Source organism: Rattus norvegicus, chromosome 8 (genome assembly GCF_021556685.1).
Source record: "Rattus norvegicus strain SHRSP/BbbUtx chromosome 8, alternate assembly SHRSP_T2T, whole genome shotgun sequence".
NCBI lineage: Eukaryota > Metazoa > Chordata > Mammalia > Rodentia > Muridae > Rattus > Rattus norvegicus.
In genome coordinates, this window is record NC_141541.1 from 81,176,661 (window position 1) to 81,188,877 (window position 12,217).

General features: G+C 43.4%; 1 protein-coding gene across 4 annotated transcripts in view; it reads left to right on the forward strand.

Moving 5' to 3' along the window:
- Positions 1-12,217, forward strand: part of Nedd4 (NEDD4 E3 ubiquitin protein ligase) — an 84,773-nt gene that overhangs the window by 67,139 nt on the left and 5,417 nt on the right. For all 4 annotated transcript variants that reach the window (XM_087560556.1, XM_087560555.1, NM_012986.1 and 1 more), the window contains 10 exon segments: positions 744-809; positions 4,028-4,257; positions 5,555-5,676; positions 5,768-5,838; positions 8,005-8,100; positions 8,393-8,466; positions 8,818-8,878; positions 9,812-9,871; positions 10,612-10,719; positions 11,496-11,592. In XM_087560556.1, coding sequence (XP_087416682.1) covers positions 744-809; positions 4,028-4,257; positions 5,555-5,676; positions 5,768-5,838; positions 8,005-8,100; positions 8,393-8,466; positions 8,818-8,878; positions 9,812-9,871; positions 10,612-10,719; positions 11,496-11,592 — 985 coding nt within the window.

A 12,217-nucleotide genomic window follows, 5' to 3' on the forward strand; every position in this document is an offset into this window, starting at 1 on the left:
TTCATGTTTGTATAAATATTTCAGTGCCCCATGATTATACTGTTTTTGAGTTGGGTTCGTTTATAGAAAACTCTCATGTAGCTACTTTTTCCATTTCTTCAGATTTTGTTTAATTTACAAAATTAATGAAAATAGGATGTATGGGGGTTTTTTGTTTGTTTTGCTTGGTTTTCTTTTTCCTTTTTTAGATTAGTACTCTTTCTTTTTATGATGTATATACTCTTTTAAAATAATAAAGGGATCTCGTGGGAGTTTTTAGTTTTTCCTTTAATGGAGAAGGCACTCTCAGAGCCTTTCAGAAGTAGAGATTTTCTGTGCTTGAAAGACCTCTCTTTGTCTGTGGCATGTTACATGAGCTGGGAATGCTGGCACATCCTGTTAACCTCAGACGTCACAGGCCGGCAAGACTACTGTGAGTGAGTTCAAGGATAGCTTGGTCTACATAGAAAATTCAAAGATAGCCAAAGACACAGAAAGACTGTCCTTTATAAAAGGAAAAAGAAATTACATGAAGAAAACTGCAGTCAAAGAGACAGTTGAATGTTGTGTCTAATTTTATCTTAAAGAGAATTTTTTAATTTAAGTTTTTTGTTTGCTTTTCTTCATATGAAACCTTAATTTTCAAGTAATTCTTTATTTTATTTTTATATATATTCATTAAAATATCCAGGGGGACATATAATCTCATCTACAATAAGAACAACCTAAACTTCTTTTTTTTTTTCAAATTTTTTCCACTAAAGGCAGTGCCCTACTCCAGAGATTACAAAAGAAAGTATGAGTTTTTCCGAAGGAAGCTGAAGAAGCAGGTGGGTGACGTCATAACAGCTACTCACAGAAAATGGTGTGGTGTGCGTGTTAAATTATTTTCTTTAAAGATTCATTTATTCAACATGTATGAGTGTTTTTCCTCATGCGTGCATGTATACATTACACATACATGCCTGATCTGGGTGTCCGCAACTGCATACTAAGCTGCCCTGTGGGCCTACATCTGTGTCCTCTGAGCCACTGAGCCATCTTGCCAGCTCCATTAGTTTTAAAAGACTATTACTTTTCTAGGCTAGACATGTTGGTGCATGCTGTCAATCCCAGCACTCAGGAAGCAGAAGCAGGTGTCTCTCTGAGCTCAAGGACAGCCAAGGATACATACTGACACCTTCTTTCAAAACACAGAACAAAAGCTACAAGTTTCATTGTGTGTATGAGTGTTGTAGTTGCCATGGCATCACTATAGGTACCTTTAGGTACGCCACTCACTGTGAACCTGTGAGCTGAGCTCAGGTCCTTTGCATGAGCAGTACATGCTCTTAACTGAGCCATCTCTCCAGTCCTGGGATACATATATTTTAGATAACTTACTAAACCAACATGCTTACATTATTTTCCAGGAGTCTTTGTAATTTAGAAAAACATCATGAGATGGTTGCTTTATTCTTTGCCCTCCTGGGGTTTGGTCTTTGTAACTTGGTGCTCAGGAGATTTTTTTTCTCCCTTTTTTGTGTTTGTTCCAGACTTCCCTTTACTACTCTAAGTGTTAATAGCCATTCGTTCTCAGCTTTAAACACAGCACATTTCGTTGGGGATTTAGCTCAGTGGTAGAGCGCTTGCCTAGCGAGCGCAAGGCCCTGGGTTCGGTCCCCAGCTCCGAAAAAAAAAAAGAAAAAAAAAAAAAGTAAGATGAGTTTTGGGCTGGAGAGATGGCTCAGCGGTTAAGAGCACTGTCTGCTCTCCCAGAGGTCCTGAGTTCAATTCCCAGCAACCACATGGTGGCTCATAACCATCTGTAAAGAGATCTGATGCCCTTGTCTATACCTCGTGTGTATCTGAAGACAGTTACAGTGGACTTATATATAATAAATGAATAAAAAAAAAAAAAAAGAAAAAAAAAAAAAAAAACACAGCACATTTCTTTTTTTTTTCTTTTTTTCGGAGCTGGGGACTGAACCCAGGGCCTTGCACTTGCTAGGCAAGCGCTCTATAAATCCCCAACCCCAACACAGCACATTTCTACACAGTGTAAAAGTTAACAGTTAGCACAAGTGCAGATGGCTGGTATTGTTACTCATTTCCTTGTGCTTGACCAATATGTTTGTTACTCTTTCTCCCATGACCAAACTTAACTTAAATCATCTGCCATCCTTTGGTATAACCAACATTTTAAATGCCTTCCTCATGGACTGGTCCCATCCTCCTTCCCCTGCAGTTTAGGAGCAAGGCCACTAGGTGGCAACGCTAGGTTGTGCTTTTTTGGGTTCCAAGCTGGTGATTTTTCCAGATATTCAAAATGGTGGGTTGGATACCAGGGTTTTTCATTCACAAGTTTAACAAAATGAAATACTGCTTTTTAAAATCATAATCAATAGCTTTGTGTATTAACTTCTACTTTTAGGCATTCTGACTTTAAAGCATTTCAGGAATGTGGGTAGATTGATCTCTTAAGTTCTTAAGTTTGAAGCCAGCTTTGTCTACATAGAGAATTCCAGACCAACCAGAGCAACATAGTGAGAACATGTCTCAAAAGGAATTAAAAAGGAAGATACAGTATCGAGAAATTGAGGAAGACAATGAATATTGACCTCTGGCCTGCACATTCACACCCATGAAAATTTGTCCTCTGACCTGCGTATGACATTATTGCATGCACGTGCCTGTCTGCACATATGCTCGAGAGTGCACACACACCACTCAACTTTTAAATGTAAATAAATAAATCATTGGTGTTTTGAAACAAGTCTGGAATCCATAATGGGGCCCAGATTAGTCTCCAATTCACAGCAGTTTTCTGCCTTTGGTCAGCCAAGAGCTCAGTCTTGCATTCCCATGGCTCCTGTTAGTTTGAACTTGACAGAACTACACTTAACGCCCACTCCTACACTGTACTGCACAGGCCTCAGGGACACAGCCACATCTGATGTGTTAGCAGGTTTTCACTTCTATCCCTACACTGTATTCCTACAGTCTGTCTACCCCTGGAGTTTAACTCCCTTTCCCCATCGCTCCGGCACATAGTGCCAGGCCCAGAACAGGACTCTACTTGCACACAGGGCCCTGGTAATTAGTCTTTAAAAATCACTTCTCGCCACTCCTACCATTGTTTAACTTTCCCAAGCAGGGAAAACCAGTGTGGTGCCTATATTGCATCTGTGGGCTATTGATATTAGTTTCCCTGGGGCTTTCTGTTTTCTGTAAGTATACTAACAGATTGGTCTGTCTGTCTTTGAATTGGCAGAAGGCTGTTAGAACTTATTCTAACAGTACCCACTTGACAATTACACACAAAGCACTCAGGGATGAAACACTCAGATACGTATCATAGTATTTACAGTAGGCTCTGAGGCATGGTTACTTGTGTTTGTCTCCAAAGTACAGATGCGGGAGCCAAATGCCCCACGCACAGAGCAGAGACTGGGAAGTCAGAGCCCAGCTCTGTTGTCTCTAGTTTCCTTGTGTTAGAAAATAGAGTAGTGTATCATAGTGCTGTAATGAATGGTTTGCACCCATCACACTCAGAGAACAGAGCCTGGAACAAGAGTAAGAACAACCAGTAGCGAGTAGCCAGCAGTAGGTTGAAGGAACATTGATGGCGGAATGGCCAAACCTGTACCTTAGTGTGGAATACAGCACTGGCTAAATGCCTTCCAGGGTTCATTCTCATCATCTTAGCGTCTTTAGACATAAGAATCAGAAGTGATACATAGGTTCTTCCGTGTTGACGAATGTTAAGACCACACTTCCTAGCTTTCTGTGAGGATGTCCAGACTGGTGGGGGGGGGGGGGGAGGCGGCTGTGAGGGTGCAAGGTCTTAAAAGTTCTAGGCCAGCCTGACCTATATAGCAAGCTAGCAAGCGAATGGCCAACCTGGATTACTAGGTTCCTCAATTTCGGTTCAGGGAAAGAAAGGTCAGTACATCCAAGTGGCTATTCCTGCTGCCCTTACCTAAAGGAAAAGGACTGTGGACACCTAGTGAAGTGTGGAAACACACTGGGTTGACGTAAAACAATGTCTCTGTCCTTGGCTTTGCAGACTGACATTCCAAACAAATTTGAAATGAAACTTCGCCGTGCAAACATTCTGGAGGATTCTTACCGGAGAATTATGGGTGTGAAGAGAGCTGACTTCCTCAAGGCCCGACTCTGGATTGAGTTTGATGGTGAAAAGGGCCTTGACTATGGAGGAGTTGCCCGAGAATGGTTCTTCCTCATCTCAAAGGAGATGTTTAATCCCTATTATGGCCTGTTTGAATATTCCGCTACGTAAGTTCCTCTTCCTCACCAGGTCCCCGGTGAATGGACTTAAGCAGTCCTGCTGCCTCAGCCTCTTGATTAGCTAAGACTTGAGCCACATGTCCACACACCTTTCATAAATACTTTAAATGGCTGTGTACCGAAGGTGAAATAATTTACAGTCTCCAACATCCAACATTAGTTTGCATTTTAGGAAGCGTGGACTCCATGATTGTGACACAGGGAAATTATGACTGATATTTCAAAAACAGCTTTTTAAAAATTGTATTATAGAACATAAGAATTACCATTTTAACCTTGTGTGTGCTGTGTCTTGTACCTAGTGGGCAGGCCCTCCTCCACAGAGTGCCCACAACAGCCCTCTGTAAGCACATACTCGGCCGACTTCTTGAGTGCATTCTGGATTGTCCTCTCCAACCTTTTCATCCTCCTGCCATAATTCTACATTCATTAAACACTTTTCCCTCCATCTCCAGGCAGCCACCAGTCTACTATTCTCTGTGACTCTGACTGCATACTCAAATTAGATACATGAGACCATACAGCTCTTGGCTGTATTATGGGCAATTTTACTTAGCATATGTCAAGTGGCATTTCCTTGGAAAACATGAACAAACCTCTCTTCATCCCAGATCAGCTTAGGATTCTACCAGAGCCCAACATGGCAAACCAGTGGGCTTTCTTGAAGTACTTTCAGAAGTGTGGTTGAGGGATTCTTCTGGCAGCAGGCATGACTCAAGGGTAACAGAGAAGCCCTTCCTAGCATGGGTGAGGCCCACAAAGGCTGTGTCCCTGGAGTTCCTGCACGACTTCAGGAGCTCTGTTGGTCAGAGTATCTTCTCTCCTGCTGCTACTTTACCTAGCCCAGGGGAGGACTTTGGAGATCCTATAGACGGTTTTGATAGCTCCCTGGGTCTTTGTTTTTTAATTTCATTTCATGTGAATAGGTTTTCACCTGCATGCTTGTCTATGCCCCACACCACATGCATGCAGTACCCTCTCCGGCCAGAAGATGGCTGCCAATTGTAATGTGGGTGCTGGGAATTCAACATAGGTCATCTATAAAAGCATCAGTGCTCTTCCTGAGTCTCTCTCTGTCTTTACAGGGGCCGTTTGTCTATCTGTTTATGTGTTCTTAGGAACTATTTCCACCTTTTAACGGAAGTGGCTATTTCAGACCATTATCAGAGTCACTGGTATTAGGAGAGAAAAGTAGCCACAGGGGAGACTTCATTACCATTTGTCTACATAGACTGTTGCTCTATGAGATACCAAGAGGATCACGTGAGTGTGGTTTGTCTTACAGGGACAATTACACTCTGCAGATAAATCCAAACTCGGGCTTGTGTAATGAAGATCACCTCTCATACTTCAAGTTCATTGGCCGTGTGGCTGGGATGGCGGTTTATCATGGCAAGCTGTTGGATGGTGAGCATTGAGGAGCAGACTTTTTTTTATATGTTTTTTGTTGTTGTTTCTTGGTTAATAGTCACCCTAAAAATATTTTGTTTCTTACAAGGGTTTTTCATCCGCCCCTTTTACAAGATGATGCTTCAGAAACTGATAACACTGCACGACATGGAGTCCGTGGTAGGTCTCTCTCATGCGCCGGAATCTGGAGGATTTAATAGCCAGTGGTTATTTGCAGAATTGACTTAGTGGTGGTCGCACTTGCTGAGTGTGTGCTGTACCACCAAGCTGCATACACAGCCCAATTAATTTATAGTAAGAACAGAAATGAATAAATTTTCATGTGTCAAAATATAGATAGGGGCTAAGGAGATAGCCCAGTGGGTAAGAGCATTTGCTGGGCACCAAACAAAATTTTTAAAAAGTCCCAGGACCTGGGTTTACATCGTGCACCTCATAGAAAGTGGGTTGTGTCTGTGAGTGTCTGAAGCCGCAGCACTGTTGGCAGCAGAGGCTGGACGGTGTCTGGGCTCAGTTCCAGGATCAGCGAGCAGCCCTGTCTCAGCGAGGCAGAGCAGAGAGTGACTGAGCGGGGCCCATATCCACCACTGACTATTCTTGTGCCTCCCTCCATCAGTATCTGTCTGCCATGCACTGCAGCTATTAGTCACTTCTGCTGAATTCCTTTACATTTACATATCTTTGTGTATGCATATAGGCACCCACATTTAGAGATCAGTTTTCTGCTTCCTTCCCTCATGTGGATTCCAGGGATTGATTCTGCTCGTTTTTTTTTTTTTTTTTTTTTTTTTTGTTGTTGTTTTTTTTTTTTTTTTTTTTTTTTTTTGGTTCTTTTTTTCGGAGCTGGGGACCGAACCCAGGGCCTTGCGCTTCCTAGGCAAGCGCTCTACCACTGAGCTAAATCCCCAACCCCCTGCTCGTTTTTTTTAACATTTATTTATTATGTATACATCATACATTTTCTGCCTTCATGTATGCACCTGCACGCCAGATTATAGATGGTTGTTGGCCACCATGTGGTTGCTGGGAATTGAACTCAGGACCTCTGGAAGAGCAGATAGTGCTCTTAACCTCTGAGCCATCTCTCCAGCCCCTGATTCTGCTCATTAAGTAAGGTGGTACCTGCCTTTACCCACTGAGCCCTCTCTGTCGACAGCTATCTGCTAATGTTCTAAATTTACACTTAGTTATTTTTATTACATTTGTCTGTTTGGGGGAGGGAAGCATTGCTTATACATGGGACCCCTGTGGAGGTCAAAGAACAGTTGGCCGTAGTTGCTTCTCTTGTTCTGTCAGGTGGGTCCCAATACCTGAACTCAGGTCATCATGCTCGGTAACCTCACAAAACAGTGAGGAGTCTTTCCAGACGCCACAAAACAGATAATCTCTTTCATCACAGTTTGAGTTAGACTTATTTTTAATGAATGGCAAATGTTTAAAGCCTCCACTCCAAAGGCAGGGTATTGTGGGGTCTCCTAAAAGGAAACAGAAGCCTAAAGACGAAGTCTTGTGTATGGCCCTGTGTAGTGTGAATACACATGGCTTCCATATCACAAACAATATGATTTTTATTTTTTGTGTATGAGTGTTTTGCCTGCATGTGTGTATGTGTACCTCAGTGGCCAGAAAGCTGTGCTGTGGCTGCTAGCAATCAAACCTTCCGCAATTGCAGCCAGAGCTCTTAACCACTAAGTTGTCTCTCTCTAGGCCCCATGGATTCTTTGTTGTGCTTTTTCTTGTTGTTTGAGACAGTGTCTTATGGAGCACAGGCTGGCCTCCATAAACGCATCATGTAGCCAGCCATGACTTCTGGGTGCTGTGATTATAGGTATAGGTACAGCTGGTTAATGCCTTTCCAGGAATCAAACCCAGGGTTTTACACATGCTAGTAAGTCCTACACCAGTAAGTGAGCCACATTCCACATTCCCCGGCTCCAGCAGGGGTCTTTGGAAACTGTAAGACAAGAGCACATAGTTATTGTGTGGGTTGGTTAGAATAGTATATTTAATTTTAACGTTTAAGTACCGTCCAGTAATGAACTCAGACATTCCACATACAATCTCTCAATCCTAGTGCTGGAAATTCAGGTGTGTGCTCTGTGCCCAACTTTTCATGTTACGGTGGGGATCCTCATGCTTGACTGAGCATCTCCCCAGCCCATCAGTGTAGATGTCATGCATGTTCATGTACCTTTCTATATACAGATTTTTTTAAGTGCTGTTTTAGCTCAGTGGTAGGGTACATGCCTAGAAGATAGAATTCTAGGCTAAGTTCAATTCCTAGCACTGCTTACTCACTTAATTAGAGTGCACTTTTCCTTCTAGGATAGTGAATATTACAGTTCTCTGCGATGGATTCTTGAAAATGACCCGACGGAGCTGGACCTGAGATTTATCATAGATGAAGAGCTTTTTGGACAGGTCTGTGGACTTTCAGATTCTATAAACGTCATTTCCAAAGCCAGTGTTGTCACCTAAGTGTAGTGCACTCCAGTGCACCTGAGACACTTCTCTGTTCAGCTTGTGCATTTATTTTCTCGTGGCAAAAGGTGTCTCTCAGCCAGCATTTGTACTCGCCACTGATGTGTGACTAATATTTAAGCTTTCTTAGCTTTTAACTTTTGAATGGATTTAATCCAAAGCACTAGGCTTCTGGTGTAATTCATGTAGTTTTCTCCCATTTTCCTCATGAAAACACTCATGTTTAATTTAGACACATCAACACGAGCTGAAAACTGGTGGATCGGAGGTTGTGGTCACCAACAAGAACAAAAAGGAGTATATCTAGTGAGTACTTTACTTCTAAGTATTTTCCTAGAAATGATTGAGCTGTTTTTTCTACTTTTCCTCCTCTTCTTCCTGCTTTCTCCTCTTCTTCTTCCTTCTCCCTCTTCTCTCTTCCTTCTCCTTCAGAAGATTTTTCCTTTACTTGCTCTTTCTTCTCCCCCCAAGCCACAATCAGTTTTCTTAAGAAAAGCACACCCTAGTTCTCCCTGTTTCTTTTCCGATTTTTTTGCCTTGGGCACAGCTAGTCTATCTGTCTCTCAGTGGAATAGACATATCTGAAAACATTTTTCATGGTTTGTATGGGGGAAAAAACAGAAAGAAATGTTTTTATTTATTTTTTTCTCCTTTTAGCCTTGTAATCCAGTGGCGATTTGTGAACAGAATCCAGAAGCAAATGGCTGCTTTTAAAGAGGTGGGTACCCCACATTCATTGCTTGCCATACCAGAGCTTCAAAGACCCTTTTTAGCTGTGTTTTTAGGTTGATTTTATGTTTTTCAAATACTGTGCATATGCATGCCCATGGAGGCCTGTGGAGGACTCCCTGGAGTGTCAGTTGGATCCTGATTCTTCCAGCCCCATGACCCCGAAATAAGACTCAGACTCAGCATACATTTACATACATTTACATGGACCCTGGCCTTATAGTTAGGATCTTCTCTGAGGAGAATTAGAACTTAAGAGAACTTTATTCTGCCACGTGGCTGGTTACCTCTGCTCAGGTGCTGTGTGGCAGTCTCACTATATCTTCCTGGGCAAATCTTCCTGCTCTGGCTGTCTTGCACAGTTAGAATCTTACTGGGAAGTGGGGACAGAGGGCACAGTGAGACTAAGCTGGGGACTAGAGGAGCAGAAAAGAGCTATGAGCAAGTAGCTGTGCCTGTGGTGAGAATGAGTGTCTTCAGTCCTGAGTGGGGCTGACGAGGAAAACGCAGGAAATTAACAAAGGTGCAGTTGACTCACGATTGGGGACTTAGGCAGGATTACTGCAGGTCCCAGGCCAGGACAGGATTCAGTAGGTGAAGGAGAGGAGGAGGAGGGAGCAACAGAAGGGGTGAGGCCCGCTGAGGGGGCTCACCTCCTGCAGTGGGCCTGGCCAGGATGGGGGATGGGCTTCTGTCTGCCTCAGTCTCCTCAGTACGTGTAGAAGGAATGAAGAGGGAGGAGGGAGGATTTAACATAGCCACTTTGAGAAATAAAGACAGGACGGCCACATTAAGATCACAGTGAAGGGTTGTTCATGAAAGTATGCTGGCAAGATCTGTGTAGGAGTGAGTGTTCCATCCACAAGATGCTTGAGCGTGCCAAGCCTGCTAACCAGCTTTGGGCACATTCCTTTCCTTCTAGGGATTTTTTGAACTGATACCACAGGATCTGATCAAGATATTCGATGAAAATGAACTAGAGGTAACAACTGTTTGTGCTGTGCTTGGGAATGTAGTTCAGTGTTGAGCAGTCATGCAGGCCCTGAGTTCAGTCCTCAGTGCCACTGGTGTGGAGGCGAGGGCATGGAGGAGTGGGGAGGAAGGGAGAGTATGGCAGTTTGTGGAGAGAAAGTGGGGAGGAGGAGGGAGGGTGTGAAGCCGTGGGCGCCATCCGCAGCACGGTGTAGAAGGGTGTGGTGGTACATACCCATTAGCCAGCACTCGAGGGGTGGGAGCAAGACCAGTAGTTCATGTCATCCACAGCTACATTGTTTGAAACTAACCTGGGCTACAGGGACCCTGTCTTTAAAAAGAGAACTGGAGGGCCCACAAGATGGGAAAAGCACCCTCCACCAAGCCTGACAGCCCGAGTTTGACACCTAGAGTGGAGATGGACTCCCACAAGCTATCGCTAACTTCCTCACTCACAACATGACATAGACATGCTGCAATACATATAAACATGCAATAGAACAGGGCAGCAAAGAAAATGTTCTGTGTTAAAACAGCTTTGGCTGGATGTAGCGATGCATTCTTCCATTCCCAGCACTGAGGGACAGAGGCAGGTGACCCTCTGAATATGAAGCCAGCCAGGTCTATACAATGAATTATAGAACATCCAGAGTTATGTAGTAAGACCCTGACTCAGGAGAGGAAAAAACCCAGAGCTTTGCACCGGTTTTCCCTGCTCACAGTTCTGACTGCGTGTCTGTCTGTCTGCAGCTTCTCATGTGTGGTCTGGGAGATGTGGACGTGAACGACTGGAGGGAACATACAAAATACAAAAATGGATACAGCTTAAACCACCAGGTCATCCACTGGTTCTGGAAGGTAATCTGAGGTTCAGTCATACTACGCCACCTGTAGAGTGACTCTCAGAGTGTGTCGCACTCTGAAAAGTGCACCAGCAAAGCAGACAGGCCTCTAATTTTGCATAAATGCCTTTGAATGTGAGTCTACCCTTCTTGATATCCAGAGGTAAGTACGGAAGGCATTCAGAATCGTAGGAAATGAGCTGAAATAAGCACATCAGTTTTCACCAGTGTGAGGACTGTCTCGAAGAACTTGTAACATGGCTCTTCTAAATTCTTAGATATGTGACTTTTAGTAATATGTAATTATTGTAAAGGTTTTTTTTTTAAGTGTGTGTGTATACGTGGTTACATGAGTTTATGTCACATGTGTACAATACTAGTAGAAGCCAAAAGGTGTAAGATCCCCTGGACGTACAGACAATTGTGAACCAACATGTGCATGCTGGGAACTAAACCCAGGCCATCTGCAGGAGCCGTGAGCATTCTTCACTGCTGAGGCCCTCTCCATTTCTGAGGGAAAAGCCTTAGAAATAAGTTTTTTGAGAATAAGAACAAAACCTTAGTGATTATTCTCTAAACTCTAATGACTTTTGTTTTTCGAGATAAGGGTTCTCTGTGTAGCCCTGGCTATCATACTAGAACTCATTTTGTAGATCAGGCTGGCTCTGAACTCAGCGATCCACCTGCCACCACCACTGCGGGGTGGGGCTTGGGGTGTCAAATGGTTTTTCCAAGACAGTTTCTCTGTTATTTTCAGTACTCTTCTCTAGCAGAAGTCTTTCTGTTTTTCAGGCTGTTTTGATGATGGATTCAGAAAAAAGAATACGCTTACTTCAGTTTGTTACTGGCACATCCCGTGTGCCTATGAATGGATTTGCTGAACTCTATGGTAAGAGTCCTGTGTAGATTCTCAGAAGTGCACAGAAGCTGACTGTTATTTTCATAGCTGAAGAGTCTTTAAGTTTCTACCATTTCAAGTCTAGTTTAACTTTTAAAAATTTAGTTGAAGGCTTGGGAGACAACTTGATTGGTAGAGTGCCAGCCTAGACCAATTGGCAAGCTGCAGGTAGGTAAGAGACCCTGCCCTAAAAAGAAGTGGATGATGTCACTACCTTCTGTCACTACTACTATCTTGGATAGTGACCAAGAACCTGGCATGTGGCTGAGTTACTTTTCGCCGTTGAGCATTGAGCTGCGTTCTGTAGTCCCAGAAACAGCAGCACCTCTAGCCCAGTTCCTTCCTTCCCAAGCTTCCTAACGCTACAACCCTTTAATGCAGTTCCATGTGTCATGCTGACCTTCGTTGCTACTTTATAACTGTAATCTTGCTACTATTATGCATCATAATATAAACCTTTGTTTTCCAGAGGTCTTAGGTGACCCCTATAATGGGGTCGTTGCAACCCACAGGTTGAGAACCACTGCTCTAGCATACTGGGTGGAGACAGCAGTGAAACAGCGTTAGCTGACATCTATGCCATAGTAGCCTTGGAGGATACATAGACTACACTAAA